The sequence below is a fragment of the Oncorhynchus tshawytscha genome, linkage group LG30 (genome assembly GCF_018296145.1).
Source record: "Oncorhynchus tshawytscha isolate Ot180627B linkage group LG30, Otsh_v2.0, whole genome shotgun sequence".
In the NCBI taxonomy this organism is placed as follows: Eukaryota; Metazoa; Chordata; class Actinopteri; order Salmoniformes; family Salmonidae; genus Oncorhynchus; species Oncorhynchus tshawytscha.
In genome coordinates this window covers 19,289,848-19,313,650 of record NC_056458.1, presented here as the reverse complement: position 1 = coordinate 19,313,650, position 23,803 = coordinate 19,289,848, and the positions used below count along the sequence as shown (strand labels likewise).

At 42.2% G+C, this 23,803-nt stretch overlaps 1 protein-coding gene across 1 annotated transcript; it reads left to right on the top strand.

Moving 5' to 3' along the window:
- The first annotated feature begins 455 nt into the window (after nt 1–455).
- Nucleotides 456–13,497, top strand: LOC112228111 (transmembrane protease serine 2). Its single transcript, XM_042309786.1, has 14 exons — nt 456–644; nt 790–840; nt 1,078–1,273; nt 1,512–1,604; nt 1,996–2,112; nt 6,127–6,256; nt 7,695–7,808; nt 7,962–8,002; nt 8,953–9,121; nt 9,451–9,623; nt 10,127–10,222; nt 10,389–10,531; nt 13,080–13,232; nt 13,405–13,497. The coding sequence occupies exons 2-14, from the start codon at nt 826–828 to the stop codon at nt 13,411–13,413; spliced, it is 1,449 nt and encodes a 482-aa protein (XP_042165720.1). The 5' UTR covers nt 456–644; nt 790–825; the 3' UTR covers nt 13,414–13,497.
- Nucleotides 13,498–23,803: the final 10,306 nt, after the last annotated feature.

Genomic DNA, 23,803 nt, shown 5'->3' with positions numbered 1-23,803 from the left:
AGGAAGGTAAAGTGCCATGTAGGCTAATCATTGCATGTAAAGTAATGATTACACTTTTTGCAATTCAGTATTTTTGTTATAACTCCTATTCTCAGCAAAATACATCAACATGTACTTATTTCCTGAGTTTTCATATAGATCTCATTTAGCAAGTACATTTACACACCCATAATTTGCCTTAGTGGGAAGATGCTGCCAGCAATGGACAATATATAAACAGGATACATAGACATCACATAGAATATACAATATCAGAACAGTAACCATTAAACTCTGGAGTATAGGCTGATTGCAGTGGGAATATACAGAGGGGATATATCTATAAGCTGAGGGAGGGATTCTGCCATGACAAATATATTCAGTGTTGTGCAAGTGCAGTATAGTGTAGATTAGTTTCTGAAGTCATTGATGACAAGGTGCAGTATTCGGTCTAGGCCTAGACCAGGAAATCACAATGTTATTTATGTTAGTGTTACAGCTTAAATAATTGAACCACCCTTCAAGTCATGCTGTGCGCACAAGCTAAGGTGTGGTCATGGCTGTTCATTACCAGGAGCAAAGGGAGAAATGGCCTGAGTTAGAGGGAGAGAAAAAAGAAAGGACACCGAATCAGTGTTTGAAAGCAACAGTTGAACTAATCCAAGGTAAGTCTGGAAAACAGTACCTGAAATGAATCTGCTGTCAAAAAACAGTCATACAAGGCTTTGCTGTACATTTGTATAACTTTTTTGTTAATAAATATTAAACTGTGGCTAAAATGTTTTTAGAAGTTACTTCAAACTTTTTCAGATTTGATCTTATCAGTACGCTGAACGTGGTGTCAACATGAACAATAACCAGGTAACTTCAGTTGTATATCTCTGATTTGATTTTTGTTTTCCCGATGGGAAGTGGGCAGCCACGTACATTGTTCATAACAGTCATTGATGTTTTGTGGTGATTACAATACTGGTGTAATGTACCATGGACTATGTTCAACATACCATTGGAAAACCACTCCAATTTATCAAATACTTTATGGATTTCCATCATTGTAGTTAAACGGAAAACCATTGTCCTTCTCTCCGCTTTCTCCAGCCACCAGGTCCCCAGTATGTGAACCGAGGGTTTCAAAAAGGGGAGGGAAGACCCCCTCCTTACGCCTCTGCCCCAAAGATGCACAATGTCCCCCCCTCTATTTGTCCTCAGTACGCTCCCCAGTACGCTCCCAAGACCATCAATACCCACCACACGGTCACCCCTGGACTACCACACCCAGTTCCAGAACAAAAAGGTACAGTATTTACCTTTCTACTGATATTCCTCTGTTGATAAACATCAGATGCCACACTTAAATACAAAACAAGCCTTGCCATGATTACATGCTTCCAGGGTGACACACAGAGGGGCTAATGGTCAAATTCTATGTGAATATCTAGGTCGAGGGTTGAGAGTCCTTTCATGGTCAAAAGTAGAGCAAAAAGTGTTATTGTTCGTATGTTGAGTGTTATTTTGTTTCTGCTCTCTTTCAGTGGTGAAGAAAAGTCACTGTAAATGTATTGTGGCCTCTATCCTCAGTGTCTTAGTTTTCCTTGGGGCAACAGGAGCGTTGGTTTGGTATTTCCGTACGTACAGTACACAGAATCCTCATACAGTAACTGTTTCTTAATTGATGCTTTGGTTGACATAAGCTGACATTAATATTAATACTGTTGAAATGATCTATGCTTTCTATGCCACTGCTTGCTACACAGTGGAAAAAGACTAGTTGACATTGTAATTAGAGGCTAAGGAAAATGACCATGTAGTTCTTATTCAGTAATTTAAAAGGACAGCAAGTGTAACCTTATAGTCATGGTCTCGTGTGTGTGTGTGTGTGTGTGTGTGTGTGTGTGTGTGTGTGTGTGTGTGTGTGTGTGTGTGTGTCTGTGTGTGTGTGTGTGTGTGTGTGTGTGTGTGTGTGTGTGTGTGTGTGTGTGTGTGTGTGTGTGTGTGTGTGTGTGTGTGTGTGTCCAGTGTCCAACCAGTGTGTGTTGGGGAGGTCCTGTAGGCAGGGTTGTGTGTATCTGAGTGCATCCAAATGGTGTGATGGCATCAGAGACTGTCCAGGAGGAGAGGACGAGACACAGTGCCGTAAGTCTCCACTCAATCATTTTTGGTTTATCAGTACAGTAGACTGTTGATCTCTCAGATCTTTTAGTTGTTCCAAATGTCAGAAACGTTTGGTTCTAAATTTGACAGGAACTATATATAGCATCTCTATGCTTCCATAGCCAACCCCAAAGTCCTGAGTCAAGATGTAGATCACAGTAGGATACCAGTCTAAAGCCTGTGTGGCTCAGTTGGTAGAGCATGGTACTTGCAACGCCAGGGTTGTGGGTTTCATTTCTCTCTTAATTGCACATTTTTATTCATGTTTGTCTTGATTTTATATTTGCATAGAAGTGAGTTGTTTTTAATCTTTCTCACCTTTTATTGTTTTATTTGTTAACCCTCATATTACCAACATATTTTACATACATGGATTACCAACCAACATATCAACTTAATTATTATTAAAACATAATTAGACATGTAAATAATGATATCTGAAATAAGAAATAAATACAACAGACTGTTATTTCAGCAAAATGAAAGTTAATTTGCATATTCTATGAAACAAAAGTATAAATGTTCCCATTAAATAAGTACAATTCTTATTAGTACCAAAGAGCTGATTTGCCATCATTTGATTGTAGTATCATTTCGTGTTTAGAATTTTGAAGTAAATATTCAAGTCACATTTATGTGGTAAAAAATGAACAAAATCAAATCAAAGTTTATTTGTCACGTGCGCCGAATACAACAGGTGTAAACCTTACAGTGAAATGCTTACTTACAGACTCTAACGAGTGGTGCCAAAAAAAGGTGTGGGTAAGTATAAATAAATAAAACAACAGTAGAAAGACATTTGAAAAAAGAGTAGCAAGGCTCTATACAGACAGACACCTGTTAGTGAGGCTTATTGAGGTAGTATGTACATGTAGGTATCGTTAAAGTGACTGTGCATATATGATGAACAGAGAGTAGCAAAGAGGGGTTGGCGGGTGGTGGGACACAATGCAGATAGCCCGGTAAGCCAATGTGCGGGAGCACTGGTTGGTCGGAACAATTTAGGTTGTATGTACATGAATGTGTAGTTAAAGTGACAAAGCATATAAGATAAACAGAGAGCAGCAGCAGCGTAAAAGAGGGGTTGGGGGAGGGGGACAATGCAAATAGTCCGGGTAACCATTGGTTACCTGTTCAGGAGTCTTATGGCTTGGGGGTAAAAACTGTTGAGAAGCCTTTTTGTCCTAGACTTGGCACTCCAGTACCGCTTGCCATGCGGTAGTAGAGACAACAGTCTATGACTGGGGTGGCTGGGGTCTTTGACCATTTTTAGGGCCTTGCTCTGACACCGCCTGGTGTAGAGGATGGCAGGCAGCTTTGCCCGAGTGATGTACTGGGCCGTACGCACTACCCTCTGAAGTGCCTTGCGGTTGGAGACCGAGCAAAGTCTTGGTTACATTGAGGGATAGGTTGTTATTCTGGCACCACCCGGCCAGGTCTCTGACCTCCTCCCTGTAGGCTGTCTCGTCGTTGTCGGTGATCAGGCCTACCACTATTGTGTCGTCAGCAAACTTAATGATGGTGTTGGAGTCGTGCCTGGCCATGCAGTCGTGGGTGAACAGGGAGTACAGGAGGGGACTGAGCACGCACCCCTGGGGAGCTCCAGTGTTGAGGATCAGCGTGGCAGATGTGTTGCTTCCTACCCTCACCACCTGGGGGCAGCCTGTCAGGAAGTCCAGGATCCTGTTGCAGAGGGAGGTGTTTAGATATGTACTTAATTTTATTGACAAAAAGTGAGTCATCCATTGACACACCAAACACTAAACTTCTTCACAACAGTATCTCGGACCTGCCTGGTGTGTTCCTTGTTCTTCATGATGCTCTCTGCGTATCTTTTTCTTTACAACTCTGCCTGGAAGGCCAGCATCCCGGAGTCGCCTCTTCACTGTTGACGTTGAGACTGATGTTTTGTGTGTACTATTTAATGAAGCTGCCAGTTGAGGACTTGTGAGGCATCTGTCCTGTTAATATTATGTCTCCAGAGAAACCTGGATTCAAATATACAGTGGGGCAAAAAAGTATTTAGTCAACCACCAATTGTGCATATTCTCCCACTTAAAAAGATGACAGAGGCCTGTAATTTTCATCATAGGTACACTTCAACTATGACAGACAAAATGAGAAAAAAAAATCCAGAACATCACATTGTAGGATTTTTAATGAATTTATTTGCAAATTATGGTGGAAAATAAGTATTTGGTCAATAACAAAAGTTTATCTCAATACTTTGTTATATACCCTTTGTTGGCAATGGCAGAGGTCAAACGTTTTCTGTAAGTCTTCACAAGGTTTTCACACACTGTTGCTGGTATTTTGGCCCATTCCTGCATGCAGATCTCCTCTAGAGCAGTGATGTTTTGGGGCTGTTGCTGGGCAACACAGACTTTCAACTCCCTCCAAAGATTTTCTATGGAGTTGAGATCTGGAGACTGGCTAGGCCACTCCAGGACCTTGAAATGCTTCTTACGAAGCCACTCCTTCGTTGCCCGGGCAGTGTGTTTGGGATCATTGTCATGCTGAAAGACCCAGCCACATTTCATCTTCAATGCCCTTGCTGATGGAAGGAGGTTTTCACTCAAAATCTCACGATACATGGTCCCATTCATTCTTTCCTTTACACGGATCAGTCGTCCTGGTCCCTTTGCAGAAAAACAGCCCCAAAGCATGATGTTTCCACCCCCATGCTTCACAGTAGGTATGGTGTTCTTTGGATGCAACTCAGCATTCTTTGTCGTCCAAACACTACGAGTTGAGTTTTTACCAAAGAGTTATATTTTGGTTTCATCTGACCATATGACATTCTCCCAATCTTCTTGTGGATCATCCAAATGCTCTCTAGCAAACTTCAGACGGGCCTGGCTTAAGCAGGGGGACACGTCTGGCACTGCAGAATTTGAGTCCCTGGCGGCGTAGTGTGTTACTGATGGTAGACTTTGTTACTTTGGTCCCAGCTCTCTGCAGGTCATTCACTAGGTCCCCCCGTGTGGTTCTGGGAATTTTGTTTGTGATCATTTTGACCCCATGGGGTGAGATCTTGCGTGGAGCCCCAGATCGAGGGAGATTATCAGTGGTCTTGTATGTCTTCCATTTCCTAATAATTGTTCCCACAGTTGATTTCTTCAAACCAAGCTGCTTACCTATTGCAGATTCAGTCTTCCCAGCCGGGTACAGGTCTAAAATTTTGTTTCTGGTGTGATTTGACAGCTCTTTGGTCTTGGCCATAGTGGAGTTTGGAGTGTGACTGTTTGAGGTTGTGGACAGGTGTCTTTTATACTGATAACAAGTTCAAACAGGTGCCATTAATACAGGTAACGAGTAGAGGACAGAGGAGCCTCTTAAAGAAGAAGTTACAGGTCTGTGAGAGCCAGAAATCTTGCTTGTTTGTAGGTGACCAAATACTTATTTTCCACCATAATTTGCAAATAAATTCATTAAAAATCCTACAACGTGATTTTCTTTTCTCATTTTGTCTGTCATAGTTGAAGTGTACTTATGATGAAAATTACAGGCCTCTCTCATCTTTTTAAGTGGGAGAACTTTCACAATTGGTGGCTGACTAAATACTTTTTTGCCCCACTGTATATATATTTCTAACGTTTGTCCTAGAATAATTACTTTTCGTAGAATACACACCAGCACAGCTCTCTATGTAGATTCAGAGCCTATCGGAGTTCTGTATTGCAGTTCTGTCAAGTATTTATACTATTGGCAGACTTTGTATACTATTGGAAGATTTTTGTATTTATTGTAGGCGGAATTGGGTGTTTTTGTCTGTAGTCAAAAACTACCCCAGTTGGTAGAATGAGGGTTAAGCACCTTGAAATGCATTTTTTTTTAAAATAAATGTGCTTAAGTTTGATTTGATGCTGTGTCTAGGAACACTCTGTTAGAATTCATGTAGCTATGTTTTTTTTATATGATTTGTGCCCAAACCCCATCCCACCCAATTTGAACACTATTCGTCAATCAATTGTAATATCTGCTTTCTTCTACCAGTGCGCCTCTATGGGTCTGGTTCTGTGCTGCAGAGTTACTCATCAGACAGTCAGACGTGGAAGCCAGTGTGTGCTGATGACTGGAATGACAACTTTGGCAGGGCCACCTGTAAAAAGATGGGATACAGCAGGTGGGTCACCATGAGAAATAGGATCACATACGTGTCATAGAGTATCTGTAATTGTAACTGTAATCACAGTTCCCACTGTGACTATTAAAACCTACCCAAACCAGAAACCGTGTATAGATGACAGCGTTCACCCAAAACTGCAAGTGCAAGCCACCGCATTTAACCATGGTAAGGTGACTGGAAATATGGTTGAATACAAACAGAGAGGTTATTCCCTCCGTAAGGCAATCAAACAGGCAAAATGTCAGTACAGAGACAAAGTGGAGTCGAAATTCAACAACTCAGACAAAAGACGTATGTGGCAGGGTCTACAGACAATCACAGACAACAAAGGGAAAACCAGCTACGTCGCCCCGTAGCACTCACTTCTGTCCTCATGAAGTGCTTTGAGAGGCTAGTTAAGGATCATATTACTTCTACCTTACCTGACACCCTAGACCCACTTCAATAGATCCACAGACAACGCCATCACACTGCACACTGCCCTATCCCTTCTGGACAAGAGGAAAACCTCTTTAAGAATCCTGTTCATTGACTACAGCTCAGCCTTCAACCCCATAGTGCCCTCCAAGCTCATCGTTAAGCTCCGGGGCCCTGGGTCTGAACCCAGCAAAAGTGCCTCTTCAAACTCAGGAGGCTGAAGAAATTTGGCTTGGCTCGTAAGACCCTAACAAACTTTTACAGATGCACGATTGAGAGCATCCTGTCCGGCTGTATCACCACCTGGTATGGCAACTGCACCGCCCGCAACCACAGGGCTCTCCAGAGGGTGGTGCGGTCTGCTCTCTAGGACACCTACAGCACCCGATGTCACAGGAAGGCCAAAAAGATCATCAAGGAAAACCACCACCTGAGCCACTGCCTGTTCACCCCGCTATCATCCAGAAGGCGAGGTCAGTACAGGTGCATCAAAGCTGCGACCAAGAGACTGAAAAACAACTTCTATCTCAAGGCCATCAGACTGTTAACTAGCCATCACTAGCCAGCTACAACCTTGTTACTCAACCCTGCACCTTAGAGGCTACCACCCTATAAACATAGACAAGGAATCACTGACCACTTTAATAATGGAACACTGGTCACTTTAATAATGTTTACATACTGCTTTATTCGTCTCATACGTATATACTGTATTCTATTCTACTGTATTTTACTCAATGCCACTCTGACATTGCTCATCCTAATATTTATGTATTTCTTAACTCCATTCTTTTACTTTTAGATTTGTGTGTATTGTTGTGTATTGTTAGATACTACTGCACTGTTGGAGCTAGGAACACAAGCATTTTGCTACACACGCAATAACATCTGCTAAATATGTGTCGGTGACCAATACGATTTGATTTGGTAAACTCTGTACCGTACATACAGTATAATGTGCATAACATAAGGGCTATTTAAGGGGCATGTACTGACCAGGTCTATCTCTGCTTCCAAGTGGGTCCTACGTTCGGTCCTCACAAAGAAACCCAGGCTCCTTGGCTTCCGAGGGCTATTTGAAGCTGTCCAGCTTTGACCCCCAATCCCTTCTACAGAGGCAGCTAACTGGAAGGTGAGTTTAACATGAATGCACACTCTTATTCTATCAAAACAAACAAAATGTTGTCTATACAGATTTTTGTTGAGTGGTGAACAATGCATACAAAATGGAGTTCAAGTACAGAATTGCTTCCATAAACCTTTGTGACGTCACTTCTGCCTGCAGCCCCTACTGCTCAGCACAAGCAGTCTCCCTGCAGTGTATTGGTAAGCCATTACTTTACCCTTCCACTAATTCTCAGTACAGGCTCAGATTACCTTCAGGTTAGAGATTATAGAAACACATTCAGGGGAACAAATCTCAAGTCACATGATCACTGTTACATTTACATCTGTTATTGCTAGGCAGGAAATTAAGTGATGCGGGGGCCATAAACTGTTCCTTCTCCATTAATGTGACCTGACCTTCCTCACTAAACCACATCTCTCCACCCTTATCAATGCCTGGTACGTGATTGCCCTTCCTTTACTCAAAACATTCCCCGTACAGATAACCATTAACTTCTGGTGTACAAACTAGACTATGGCACTCAATATTTCAAGGTGATAATTTACAACATTAGAACTCATCATCATTCAGCAGACTCTCCAGAGTCACTTACAGTAGTGAGTGCAAACATTTTCATTTTCATTCTCGGATCCTTTGATTGGGGGACAACATATCAGTTTATGCTGCAAAAGCTCTGATTGGCTGGCGGACATCCTCCAGAAGTTGTCATAATTGCTGTATAAATCTATGGAAGGGGGGTGAGAACCATGAGCCTCCTAGGTTTTGTACTGAATTCAATGTACCCAGAGGAGATGGTGCTACCCTACAGAGTGCTGTTGAGGCTACTGTAGACCTTCTTTGAAAAATAGTGTGTTTAAATCAGTTATTTGGTGACATGATTATATTTAGTGTAAAAAGGATACATTTTTAAATGTTTAAATGTACAATTAAACAATTTATGAATTTCACTGAAGAGGATGGTCCTCCTCTGAGGAGCCTCCACCAGACTTTGGGGTTGGCTATGGAAACATAGGGATGCTATATCATTTCTACATAATACATAGCCAGATGTAAACCCTGTTGTGTTCATCTTGAGCCAGACTGGCCATGCAGCTCTCTTTGCCCTACAAAGTTAGTCTTTGAAATGTGTGTGTTGAATTGCTTCCAGACTGTGGTGTCAGTATAGCAGCTCCTTGGAGCCGAATCGTAGGGGGGGATATAGCAGTGAGCGGTGCCTGGCCATGGCAGGTCAGTCTGCACGCCAGGGGCCAGCACCTGTGTGGAGGCTCCATCATCAGCCCTGAGTGGATCCTCACTGCCGCCCACTGCGTAGAAACGTGAGTTTAACTGCAACTTATTTAAAGGGAATAAAAACTTGTTTAATTAGCCATTTCAATTTTAAAAGCATATGTTTCACACCAAACATCATCTGTTCCTCTCAAAGAAGTCTTCGGCAATGAAGCAGAGGAGGATGGATCTCCTAAAGATGTTACAATATAATAAAAACAAACAAAATAAAAAACAGAAATCTATTCAAAGCATCCTTGTGAATAAAACAACACTATACGATAGCATGATTGTGTGGTGGCAGCATGACAACCATGAAAAAGCAAAGATCACCTGAGGACATATTGTTGTCTGTTTTCTCTCTCATTGTGTATGGTAGGCTATCAGGGCCCAGTCAGTGGACAGTGTATGCTGGCTATCTGGCCTTGACCCAGATGGATTTTGCCACTGGGAATTCAGTGGGACACATAATCTCTCATGAAAAGTACGACAAGCAGACTAGTGATAATGACATCGCTCTCATGAAACTCAGCACACCCCTCACTATGTCAAGTAAGTCCATGTTCCATTTCAGACATTTGAAAAAGCATGATCCAATAGAAAATCCCTTTTAGGGTTTGGAAAAAGAAGAGTATCATAAAGTGACTAGGCATAAAGTGACTAGGCATAAAGTGACTAGGCATAAAGTGACTAGGCATAAAGTGACTAGGCATAAAGTGACTAGGCATAAAGTGACTAGGCAACGGGATAGATTATCAATAGTAACAGCAGTGTGTGTGATGAGTCAAAAGAGTTAGTGCAAAAAGGGTCAATGCAGACAGTCTGGGTAGCTATTGGTTAAATCTTTAACTAAATATGTAGCAGTCTTATGGTTTGGGGGTAGAAGCTGTACAGGGTCCCTGGTGGTTCCAGACTTTGTGCATCGGTGCCATGAGGTAGAAGAGAGTACAGTCTATGACTTGGGTGGCTGGAGTCTTTGACAATTTTTAGGGCCTTCCTATGACACCACCTGGTGTCGCAACCTTCTGATTGCCAACTATGGTGTTATGGTGTAGACACGGTGAAACCAGTCTGTCTGCCCAATGTCGGTGTGAATCTGACTCCCCAGCGAGAAGCCTGGATCTCTGGATGGGGGTCCATTAGGAGTGGTGGTAAGACAACTCTTATTACAGGACCAATGACTGTCATTATTAAACACAAGTCAAAGGTTTTATGACTAAAAGTGATTGATCTTATAAGATTTAAAGAATATAATTAATTTGTTGTAATGAAGCCGTATGATTGACTTATGATTGCTGATCATTTTTATGGCTCCAGGGTCGTCGTCGGGAAACCTGCGTCAGGCCCAGATCACCATGTACAGCAGAGAGACATGTAATGCATCGTTGGTGTATAATGGACTTGTAACCGCCTCTATGATCTGTGCTGGGACACTGGCAGGAGGAGTGGACTCATGTCAGGTCAGATTCACACATAGAACCAACATACATGTGTAGCACATACTGTAGGCTATCTAATCCTTATTTAGGGGAAGGTTTTTGTGGTTTTTTACTTACTGCATGTATTCTTTATTATTTGATTGAATATGACAATGTTTTGTTGGATTAGTTGTTTTCTGATTGTGTTATTGTAACCGGTGTGAAATGGCTAGCTAGTTAGTGGGGTGCGTGCCAATAGCGTTTCAATCGGTGACGTCACTTGCTCTGAGACCTTGAAGTAGTATATATGAAGTATACTCATGTTTTTGAAGGTACAATGCAATCGGAAAGTATTCAGACCCCTTCACTTTTTCCACATTTTGTTACGTTACAGCCTTATTCTAAAATGAATTCAATTGTTTTTTCCCTTCATCAATCTACACACAATACCCCAAAATGAGAAAGCTAAAATGAGTTTTTAGATATTTTAGCAAATTTATATAAAGAAATATAATCATAATCAAATTTACATATGTTTTCAGACCGTTTACTTTGCTGAACCACCTTTGGCAGCGATTACAGCCTCGAATCTTCTTGGGTATGACACTACAAGCTTGGCACACCTCTATTTGAGCAGTTCCTCTCAAACGCTGTCAGGTTAGATGGGGAGCGTCGCTGCACAGCTATTTTCAGGTCTCTCCAGAGTCCGGTCTCTGGCTGGGCCACTCAAGGACATCCAGATACTTGTACCGAAGCCACTCCTGCGTTGTCTTGGCTGTGTGGTTAGGGTCATTGTCCTGTTGGAAGGTGAACCGTCGCCCCAGTGTGAGGTCCTGAGCATTCTGGATCAGGTTTTCATCAAGGATCTCTCTGTACTTTGCTCCATTCATCTTTCCCTCGATCCTGACTAGTCTCCCAGTCCCTACTGCTGAAAAATATCCCCACAGCAGGATGCTGCCACCACCATGCTTCACAGTACATATGATGTCAGGTTTCTTCCAGGCGTGACACTTGGCATTCAGGCCTTTAGGTCCTTTAGGTGCTTTTTTGGCAAACTCTAAGCAGGCTGTCATGTGCCTTTTCCTGAGGAGTGACTTCCGTCTGGCCACTCTACCATGAAAGCCTGATTTGGTGGAGTGCTGCAGAGATGGTTGTCCTTCTGGAAGGTTTTCCAATCGCCACAGAGGTACTCTGGAGCTCTGTCAGAGTGACCATCGGGTTCTTGGTCACCGCCCTGACCAAGGCCCTTCTCCCCCGATTGCTCAGTTTGGCCGGGCGGCCAGCTCTTGGAAGAGTCTTCTTCCATTTAAGAATGATGGAGGCCACTGTGTTCTTGGGGACCTTCAATGCTGCTGAAATGTTTTGGTACCCTTCACCAGATCTGTGCCTCGACACAATCCTGTCACGGAGCTCTACGGACAATTCCTTCGACCACATGGCTTGGTTTTTGCTCTGACATGCACTGTCAACTGTGGGACCTTATAAAGACAGGAGTTTGCCTTTCCAAATCATGTCAAATCAATTGAATTTTCCACAGACTCCAATCAAGTTGTAGAAACATCTCAAGGATGATCAATGGAAACAAGAAACAGGAGTCTCATATTAAAGGGTCATATGTAAATAATACTTATGTAAATAAGGTTTCTGTTTCTAAAAACCTGTTTTCGATTTGCCATTATAGAGTATTTTGTGTAGATTGATTATACATTTTAGAATAAGGCTGTAAAGTAACAAAATGTGGAAAAAGTGAAGTGGTCTGAATACTTTTGTTTTATTTTGTATTTATTTATTTAACCTTTTATTCAACAAGGCAAGTCAGTTAAGAACACATTTTTATATACAATGATGGCCTACCAAAAGGCCTCCTGCGGGGACGGGGGCTAGAATTAAAAATAAAAATATAGGACATAACACACATCACGACAAGAGAGACACCACAACACTACATAAAGGGAGACCTAAGAATGGCAGCAACACATGACAACATAGTATGGTAGCAACACCACATGACAACAACATGGTAGCAACACAATATGGTAGCAGCACAAAACATGGTACAAACACTATTGGGCACAGACAACAGCACAAAGGCAGGAAGGTAGAGACAACATCACGCAAAGCAGCCACAACTGTAAGCAAGAGTGTCCATGATTGAGTCTTTGAATGAAGAGATGGAGATAAAACTGTCCAGTTTGAGTGTTTTTTTTGCAGCTCGTTACTATTGCTAGTTGCAGTGAACTGAAAACAAGAGCGACCCAGGGATATGTGTGCTTTAGGGACCTTTAACAGAATGTGACTGGCAGAACAGTTGTTGTATGTGGAGGATGAGGGCTGCAGCAGGATTATCAGTTAGTGAGCGCTAAGAGGGTTTTATAAATAAGCATCAACCAGTGGGTCTTGCAACTGGTATACAGAGATGACCAGTTTACAGAGGAGTATAGAGTGCAGTGATGTGTCCTATAAGGAGTATTGGTGGCAAATCTGATGAAGTTGACTTTACTTTTCAAATGCACAGTATTAAAGTTATGGACCCATTTTGTAATGCTAACATAGGAGGAGGGGGGGGCGGGTAACTTATTATGTGTTGCAGGGGGACAGTGGAGGACCAATGGTGGCCAAGGAGGGTTCAGTATGGTGGCTGGTAGGGGACACTAGCTGGGGTATAGGTTGTGCCCTGAGGAACAAACCAGGAGTCTACGGCAATGTCACCCACTTCCTCCCCTGGATATATGAACAAATGCAGGTAGGTACTAACAGTAGGACAATGATAACAGAAAGTGAATTATTGTAAGAAAAGATAGGCAAAGAGGATATATACATTTCTTTATTTTTTTTACAGAGCAGCATATATAGGACCAATAAAATTAAGGTTATTACTTTAAAACATCTTTTATACATTTTGAATTTCCTTGCAGAAGAATTGATGGAGGTGCCAATGAAGACGCACCCTGTTGCTTATCAAATTTACCTGTCTGTCTGAAATAAAGCTTTTGAATACATTAAATGTACACTGCTTTCAGATATTTTTTGTGCCTGTTGACTTCTAATATTTAAGTTTTCAGGGAATATCTATTTGACATTTTTTCATTAAGATATTTTTATCATGTTGAGGAAAGGTATGCAGGAATTGTCATTTTGAAAGGGAGTACTGTACTCTGCATACTTGCACACACATAAATCCATGTTTTGGTCATACCTTTTTTGTTTTACATGATCAGAGCCTTTTCTAATTTTTATGAACCTGTGTATGATAATATCAAGTATTAATTGACACAAAATAAAGTGTTATGTTTTTATGTACATAAAATAATTTTGCAGTGTTTATTAATTAAAACAAATGTGTTGGAGTGAGTCAGACACTGATACATATACACTTGCATATTGAATACAGCCAGCCCAGGTGAAAACAATGAATACATACAGTACCAGTCAAAAGTTTGGACACAACTACTCATTCAAGGGTTTTTCTTTATTTTTACTATTTTCTACATTGTAGAATAATAAGTGAAGACATCCAAACTATAATATAACACACATGGAATCACGTAGTAACCAAAACAATGTCCACCCTTTGCCTTGGTGACAGCTTTGCACACTCTTAGCATTCTCTCAACCAGCTTCATGTCACCTGGAATGCATTTAAATTAACAAGTGTGCCTTGTTCATTTCTGGAATTTCTTTCCTTCTCAATGCTTTTGAGCCAGTGTTGTGACAAGGTAGGGATGGTATACAGAAGACAGCCCTATTTGGTAAAAGGCCATATTATGGCAAGAACAGCTCAAATAAGCAAAGAGAAATGACAGTCCATCATTACTTTCAGACATGAAGGTAAGTCAATCTGGAAAATTTCAAGAACTTTGAAAGTTTCTTCAAGTGCAGTCACAAAAAACCATCAAGCGCTATGATGAAACTGGTTCTCATGAGGCCCGCCACAGGAAAGGAAGACCCAGAGTTACCTCTGCTGCAGAGGATAAGTTCATTAGAGTTAACTGCACATCAGATTGCAGCCCAAATAAATGCTTCATGGTTGAAGTAACAGACACATCTCAATATCAACTGTTCAGAGGAGACTGTGTGAATCAGGCCTTCGTGATCGAATTGCTGCAAAGAAACCACTACTAAAGGACAGCAATAATAAGAAGAGACTTGTTTGCCAGGACATTAGACTAGTGGAAATCTGTCCTTTGATCTAATGAGTCCAAATTTGAGATTTTTGGTTCCAACCGCCGTGTCTTTGTGAGACGCAGAGTAGGTGAATGGATGATCTCTGCATGTGTGGTTCCCAACATTGAGCATGGAGGAGGAGGTGTGATGGTGTGGGGGTGCTTTGCTGGTGACACTGTCAGGGATTTATTTAGAATCCCTGACAAGTTACACTTAACCAGCATGGCTACCACAGCATTCTGCAGCGATACGCCATCCCATCTGGTTTGCGCTTAGAGGGACTATAATTTGTTTTTCAACACGACAATGACCCAAAACACACCTGCAGGCTGTGTAAGTGCAATTTGACCAATAAGTAGATTGAGTTCTGCATCAGATGAGCTGGCCTCCACAATCACCTGACCTCAACCCAGTTGAGATGGTTTAGGATGAGTTGGACCGCAGAGGGAAGGAAAAGCAGTCAACAAGTGCTAAGCATATGTGAGAACTCCTTCAAGACTGTTGAAAAAGCATTCCTCATGAAGCTGGTTGAGAGAATGCCAAGAGTGTGCAAAGCTGTCATCTAGGTAAAGGGTGGCTACTTTGAATATTCTAAAATAAACAATATATTTTGATTTGTTTAACCATTTTTTTGGTTACTACATGATTCCATATGTGTTATTTCATAGTTTTGATGTCTTCACTACTATTTTACAATGTAGAAAATAGTAAAAATAAATAAAAACCCTTGAATGAGAAAGTGTGTCCAAACTTTTGACTGGTGCTCTGTATCATGGACATTCATTTCAAATAATCATGAAAATGCTTTCCAACACTTCTCTCTACAGTATCTGCCCCTCTTCTGGCAAGGCTCCAAATTTGTCATTATGAATTATTTTTGGGTCATCCTGCATAATCTGGAACAACCCAAAACATGATCTTAATCTGATCACCCTGTTGTTGCAGGACATTTCCTATTGGAAATGTAAAAAGGCTTCTTAAATTTGTAATTTCCACTTTAAAGTTTCAGACTTGATTTGCCCTAACTTGTATCAACCCTTACAAAAGTGTTCATTATAATCCACACAATAATCACAATAATCCTGTTGCGGAATTATTATTATATTATTTTCCTGCCTTGAGAAACTGGTCAAATTAAGATTCAACGTCTGTTTTACATTACATACTTACAGCACAACAATGGCCATTTGACTTTTAAAGTCTAAGTGTGTGAGTCTACACTATTTATCAGCAGTGGAAAATGGACCAACCAACAGTGAGTTAAATCATGGCTTTACCTTCTGCCTATTGATGTTGTCAGGAAAAGTGACACCTTTATCACCCAAGAAGTGTAGTAGGCGCTACCTCTATTTCCTTCTTTGCCTCTGGACTAAACCTGTTTCAAATAGGAAAAATAAAAACCTTGTGTGAACGTCTTGGAGTTAGATACTGTAAGTATATAAGTAAATGATCTGCTGTAAACATGGTGTATATGTGGTGTCACTGTAGAGCATCAGACATAATATAAAGCACATGTGATTTTCAAATACCTTAGATGACATACAATACCTACCTGGAGGTTGACATTCTTAGTTCCATGCAACTTAAATATAGTTGTGGTCTTCATGTTCACAAAATGTTCTGTCAACATATTGTAATGCTCACGTACTTCTCATTTGTAAAATACGTCAACGAATGTTGCCATCAGCACAAAGGAGACGTTTGGAATATTGTGGATGAAGTTGACCAATGCCGCTGAGTTATCCAGGCCTATATGTTCCAGGCAGAGGCAGGACAAGCAGTGAATACCCATGTTGACAAGTATGTTGGTTATTAATGATCAACACCCAAACACTGACCCTGCCCCCTCTCATGTGTGCTACACAAGGTGTCCTCATCATAATGTGTTCCACATCCCACAAGGGGGCCGTCGTAAGCCAACAGGGCTCTGTAGTTCATGTGTGGTGAACCATAATGGAGGATGGTTCATGCTTGGTAACGTACATGCTTCATATCAGGAAGTCTGGCCTGCCCCTTTCCATTCTTAGATCTGTTGTTTTTTACATCCCTTATCCCCTCTTAAGTTACAATGCAGTAGGGGCTGTGTGTTTATTGTGTCACGTGACTCTCATGATGGTTAGATGAGATCTTTCATAACGTGATAATCATCATAGTAATACAACCACAGAGAATGGAAATGATCCATTTCATAGATGATATCCGTGATTTCTGAAAAATGTTGCACAATTCTGATTAGTCAGATTGGCTGAGAGTATCTTTTCGCCCAACATGAATCTATCTTTTTTCCTGATGACGCTGTGAGAGAAAGGGTCTCTGTGTTAGTATGAAACATGTTCACCTCTAAAGTTACAATAAAGATCTCATAAACTGACAATCTGGACAATCCTTACCATTGACAGCAACAATATTCACCCCTTGCCGATATTGCGATCCCCAGTAATACTGCTGGAAAATAATATATTATATTGTTAATGAGTTAATTTACATGTAAATCCATAAAAATCCAAACTTCTGGTTAGAATTAACGGTCTTACACTATATAAACTATTCATAAATGTATTATACACAAATAAATAAAAATGAAATGCAGAGGCATGCAAATATTCCCTCCGCAAGGCTATCAAACAAGCTAAGCGTCAGTACAGAGACAAAGTAGAATCTCAATTCAACGGCTCAGACACAAGAGGCATGTGGCAGGGTCTACAGTCAATCACGGACTACAGGAAGAAATCCAGCCCAGTCACGGACCAGGATGTCTTGCTCCCAGGCAGACTAAATAACTTTTTTGCCCGCTTTGAGGACAATACAGTGCCACTGACACGGCCTGCAACGAAAACATGCGGTCTCTCCTTCACTGCAGCCGAGGTGAGTAAGACATTTAAACGTGTTAACCCTCGCAAGGCTGCAGGCCCAGACGGCATCCCCAGCCGCGCCCTCAGAGCATGCGCAGACCAGCTGGCCGGTGTGTTTACGGACATATTCAATCAATCCCTATACCAGTCTGCTGTTCCCACATGCTTCAAGAGGGCCACCATTGTTCCTGTTCCCAAGAAAGCTAAGGTAACTGAGCTAAATGACTACCGCCCCGTAGCACTCACTTCCGTCATCATGAAGTGCTTTGAGAGACTAGTCAAGGACCATATCACCTCCACCCTACCTGACACCCTAGACCCACTCCAATTTGCTTACCGCCCAAATAGGTCCACAGATGATGCAATCTCAACCACACTGCACACTGCCCTAACCCATCTGGACAAGAGGAATACCTATGTGAGAATGCTGTTCATCGACTACAGCTCGGCATTCAACACCATAGTACCCTCCAAGCTCGTCATCAAGCTCGAGACCCTGGGTCTCGACCCCGCCCTGTGCAACTGGGTACTGGACTTCCTGACGGGGCGCCCCCAGGTGGTGAGGGTAGGCAACAACATCTCCTCCCCGCTGATCCTCAACACTGGGGCCCCACAAGGGTGCGTTCTGAGCCCTCTCCTGTACTCCCTGTTCACCCACGACTGCGTGGCCACGCACGCCTCCAACTCAATCATCAAGTTTGCGGACGACACAACAGTGGTAGGCTTGATTACCAACAACGACGAGACGGCCTACAGGGAGGAGGTGAGGGCCCTCGGAGTGTGGTGTCAGGAAAATAACCTCACACTCGACGTCAACAAAACTAAGGAGATGATTGTGGACTTCAGGAAACAGCAGAGGGAACACCCCCTATCCACATCGATGGAACAGTAGTGGAGAGGGTAGCAAGTTTTAAGTTCCTCGGCATACACATCACAGACAAACTGAATTGGTCCACTCACACAGACAGCATCGTGAAGAAGGCGCAGCAGCACCTCTTCAACCTCAGGAGGCTGAAGAAATTCGGCTTGTCACCAAAAGCACTCACAAACTTCTACAGATGCACAATCAAGAGCATCCTGGCGGGCTGTATCACCGCCTGGTACGGCAACTGCTCCGCCCTCAACCGTAAGGCTCTCCAGAGGGTAGTGAGGTCTGCACAACGCATCACCGGGGCAAACTACCTGCCCTCCAGGACACCTACACCACCCGATGTTACAGGAAGGCCATAAAGATCATCAAGGACATCAACCACCCGAGCCACTGCCTGTTCACCCCGCTATCATCCAGAAGGCGAGGTCAGTACAGGTGCATCAAAGCTGGGACCGAGAGACTGAAAAACAGCTTCTATCTCAAGGCCATCAGACTGTTAAACAGCCACCACTAACATTGAGTACGAGAGGAACCGCAGGGCGGGGAGGAGATGTTGTTGCCTACCCTCACCACCTGGGGGCGGCCCGTCAGGAAGTCCAGTACCCAGTTGCACAGGGCGGGGTCGAGATTAGGCCTACATTATTCATCTCATCTGCATACGTATATACTGTACTCTATATCATCGACTGCATCCTTATGTAATACATGTATCACTAGCCACTTTAACTATGCCACTTTGTTTACATACTCATCTCATATGTATATACTGTACTCGACACCATCTACTGTATCTTGCCTATGCTGCTCTGTACCATCACTCATTCATATATCCTTATGTACATATTCTTTATCCCCTTACACTGTGTATAAGACAGTAGTTTTGGAATTGTTAGTTAGATTACTTGTTGGTTATTACTGCATTGTCGGAACTAGAAGCACAAGCATTTCGCTACACTCGCATTAACATCTGCTAACCATGTGTATGTGACAAATAAAATTTGATTTGATTTGATTTTGATTTGATATTTATGTCTGTGATTAATGAGGGAGATGTGGGAATTACATTTCCTGGAGCTTTTTCTGTATGAGACACAAACATGACTACTTCCTTGTGTAATTGTGCCCCAAGATTCAGACTGAGAGTGACTCAGCTGAGTTCTGTGATCCCTCCCTCTCAGACCATTGTTTTCAAGGTGTTTTAGTTCACCTATTGAAGGGTGAAACTCCTGAATATGTTTCTTAGGAAACTATTTAATGATATTCTGTACCATTTATTTTATTGGTATGCTTATTAATATGACAAGGTAAACACACCAGGGATTGGATCATTACAAAGCCTGGTTGTTTCTTAATACAGTTTTACTTTTTACTATAGAGGTCATAAGTGAAAACTGACATTTCATCTTCAAAACAGACTCGTGAGTGGCCACAATCTAGAACGCAAAGCTTCCTGGGAGGCATGGAGACAGGCTGTAACACATCTGGCTTGCTGTGACTTTAAAAAGTAACATAATTATTTTAGGTAACAACAGTTGGAGTCGGAAGTTTACTTACACCTTAGCCAAATACATTTAAACTCGGTTTTTCACAATTCCTGACATTTAATCCTTCATCACGTTCTCTGTGGGTCAGAAGTTTACAATTAGTATTTGGTAGCATTGCCTTTAAATTGTTTAACTTGGGTCAAACGTTTTGGGTAGCCTTCCACAAGCTTCCCACAATAAGTTGGATGAATTTTGGCGCATTCCTATTGACAGAGCTGGTGTAACTGAGTCAGGTTTGTGCTCGCACACGCTTTTACAGTTCTGCCCACAAATTTTCTATGGGATTGAAGTCAGGGCTTTGTGATGGCCACTCCAATACCTTAACTTTGTTGTCCTTAAGTCATTTTGCCACAACTTTGGAAGTATGCTTGGGGTCATTATCCATTTGGAAGACCCATTTGTGACCAAGCTTTAACTTCCTGACTGATGTCTTGAGATGTTGCTTCAATATATCCACATCATTTTCATTCCTTATGATGCCATCTAGTTTGTGAAGTGCACTAGTCCCTCCTGCAGCAAAGCATTCCTACAACATGATGCTGCCACCCCCGTGCTTCACAGTTGGGATGGTGTTCTTCGGCTTGCAAGCCTCCCCCTTTTTCCTCCAAACATAATGATGGTCATGATGGCCAAACAGTTCTGTTTTTGTTTTATCAGACCAGAGGACATTCTCCAAAAAGTACGATCTTTGTCCCCATGTGCAGTTGCAAACCATAGTCTGGCTTTTTTATGGCGGTTTTAGAGCAGTGGCTTCTTCCTTGCTGAGCGGCCTTTCAGGTTATGTCGATATAGGACTCATTTTACTGTAGAAATAGATACTTTTGTACCTGTTTCCTCCAGCATCTTCACAAGGTCCTTTGCTGTTGTTGTTCTGGGATTGATTTGCACTTTTCGCACCAAAGTATGTTCATCTCTAAGAGACAGAGACGTCTCCTTTCTGAGCAGTAGGAAGGCTGCGTGGTCCCATGGTGTTTATACTTGCGTACTATTGTTTGTACAGATGATCGTGGTACCTTCAGGCATTTGGAAATTGCTCCCAAGGATGAACCAGACTTGTGGAGGTCTGCAATTTTTTCTGAGGTCCTGAGAGGCCCTGAGTTTGAAGGTATGCATTGAAATACATCCACAGGTTCACCTCAAATTGACTCAAATTATGTAAATGAGCCTATCAGAAGCTTCTAAAGCCATGACATAATTTTCTGGAATTTTCCAAGCTGTTTAAAGGGACAGTCAACTTAGTGTATGTAAACTTCTGACCCACTGGAATTGTGATACAGTGAATTATAAGTGAAATAATCTGTCTGTAAACAATTGTTGGAAAAATTACTTAAAAGTCCTAACCAACTTGCCAAAACTATAGTTTGTTAACAAGAAATTTGTGGAGTGGTTGAAAAACGAGTTTTAATGACTCCAACCTAAGTGTATGTAAACTTCCGACTTCAGCTGTATAACTACATACACTACATTCATCTGATGTCTTCCAGGGCCAGCACTGCTTTGACCTGGCTTGTTCTGTTCTCTTTCTATTCTAGGGAAAAGGTGGCACCAAAGTACCAGGCAAGACCACAGAAGATTTGCGGACTGTACACTGACACAAACCAGGCAACTGCCATAAATGACAATCATGGTTATGCTAGAGTAGGAAAGTTAATTAAAAAAACTAAATACATTTGATGTTCAGATGGTCTTAAAAAATGCAGATGAACATCAGATGAACATTCAGAAAAGACAATGTCTCATAGTAATGTTGTGTGCAGATCTATGATCAGGTCCCCCCTGTCCATATAATCATTTTTATTATGATCAGCACCTACCCTGAGACGCTTTATGAGGGCCCTGGAGGATAGGATAAAATGTCAATAGATACTGTGTAGGCCTATTAGCCCATCTTACCTCAGGGTGGTGTGCCAACATCTATACTAAGAAACATTTGATTTTGCTGTGCATACCACCTAGTCAACCCTCAAGCCCTATATTGTGTTCTGCTGACCTAAATATTTCTAGCTCTCCCTTCTCTCTTTTCCACTCCGCTCTCTCCGTCTTCTCCTTTCTCTCCCCTTTTCCTCTCTCTCCTCTCCTCTCCCTCCTCCTCCGTCTCCTCTCTCCCTCTCTCTGCTGATTCACAGCTCATTGAGCCTGGCTTGCTAATTGGCAGATGCTCAGTCACAGAGGCTGCATCTGCTACCTGTTTGTACCAATTAACAGGCCCATGACACAGCACTGACACCTCTTCAATGGCTTTAACAGATGCTGCAATTAGGCACTAATTTGAATGGCCGCCTGTTTAGCATGAGGGCCCTCGTTGGCGCTGCATCATCCAAGCCAGGGGACCACCCGCTTGCCTTTCATCTATGTGCTGTTTTTGATGCCTCTCTCTCTTAAACGAGGCACGGGAAGGCATGGAAGGGAAACCCTGGTGTGTCGATGGACCAGATTAGCCCTCTACATATTTCATAATCGTGAGTGGTCACTGGTTAAGTTAGATGGGTATACAGTACATTCGGATGGGTAGAGAAATGGAAAAGGTCAAAGTAGTTATGTGCCATCTGTTTTCTTTGGTCCCCATTGGCCTCTATACAGTGCATTACTGTAACATGGCCATCTATGGGAAGGTCACAGGACCAGTCTTCCATGGCCTGCATTCTCACCAGTCTTCCATGGCCTGCATTCTCACCAGTCTTCCATGGCCTGCATTCTCACCAGTCTTCCATGGCCATGCATTCTCACCAGTCTTCCATGGCCCATCTTCCATGGCCATGCATTCTCACCAGTCTTCCATGGCCATGCATTCTCACCAGTCTTCCATAGCCATGCATTCTCACCAGTCTTCCATGGCCTGCATTCTCACCAGTCTTCCATGGCCTGCATTCTCACCAGTCTTCCATGGCCTGCATTCTCACCAGTCTTCCATGGCCTGCATTCTCACCAGTCTTCCATGGCCATGCATTCTCACCAGTCTTCCATGGCCATGCATTCTCACCAGTCTTCCATGGCCTGCATTCTCACCAGTCTTCCATGGCCATGCATTCTCACCAGTCTTCCATGGCCATGCATTCTCACCAGTCTTCCATGGCCATGCATTCTCACCAGTCTTCCATGGCCTGCATTCTCACCAGTCTTCCATGGCCATGCATTCTCACCAGTCTTCCATGGCCTGCATTCTCACCAGTCTTCCATGGCCATGCATTCTCACCAATGCATTTATTTCAATTGACTGATTTCCTTATATGAACTTTAACTCAGTAAATCTTTGAAATTGTTGCATTTTGCATGTATATTTTTGTTCAGTATAGATGTATGCAGACTTGCAGTTCAATGAAGGGGCATGAATTTTAAGAAAGAAATACAAATGCAAGGGAAATGTAAATAAAAGTTCAAGAAATTGTCTCATCAGTCAAACATATTATTTAAACATTATTATTCATTAAATTAACCATGTTTATTTATCCATCAAATTCAAGTTATCAAACAATCATCTAAAACAGTTTGTAATTTGTGATGACAGCACATTTTCACTTTCTATCATTTATAACAAAAAGTTATATAGGATAATGGTTGCCTGTTTTGAAACCACCTCAGTAGAAAGAGAATAATGTTGACATTGAGTATGAAACACCCTGGCTGAGATGAGTACTAACAAAATTACAACACTGTACACAGGGCTATATGCTAATCTTGAGTAAATAATTCAGAGGAGATTTAAGTAAAGAGTGGCTCATGGGTGTGATTCTGCCCCAGTTCTCAACAGCACTTTGTGTGTGTGTGTCATTTAGTCTAGAGGGTATGGTCAAACCAACGTACATTCCTCCGCAGCCAATGAGGAGACAGCACTTGTTACTGGGCAGTTCTGGGTTTATTTTTTTCTCCTGTTCTTTTATGAGGT

Excerpts from the sequence above, each read along its gene's own strand:
- LOC112228111 (XM_042309786.1), top strand. Across the intron at positions 9,624-10,126 it reads CACACCCCTCACTATGTCAA|ACACGGTGAAACCAGTCTGT; the intron begins GTAAGTCCATGT and ends GTTATGGTGTAG. Across the intron at positions 10,532-13,079 it reads GAGGAGTGGACTCATGTCAG|GGGGACAGTGGAGGACCAAT; the intron begins GTCAGATTCACA and ends TATGTGTTGCAG.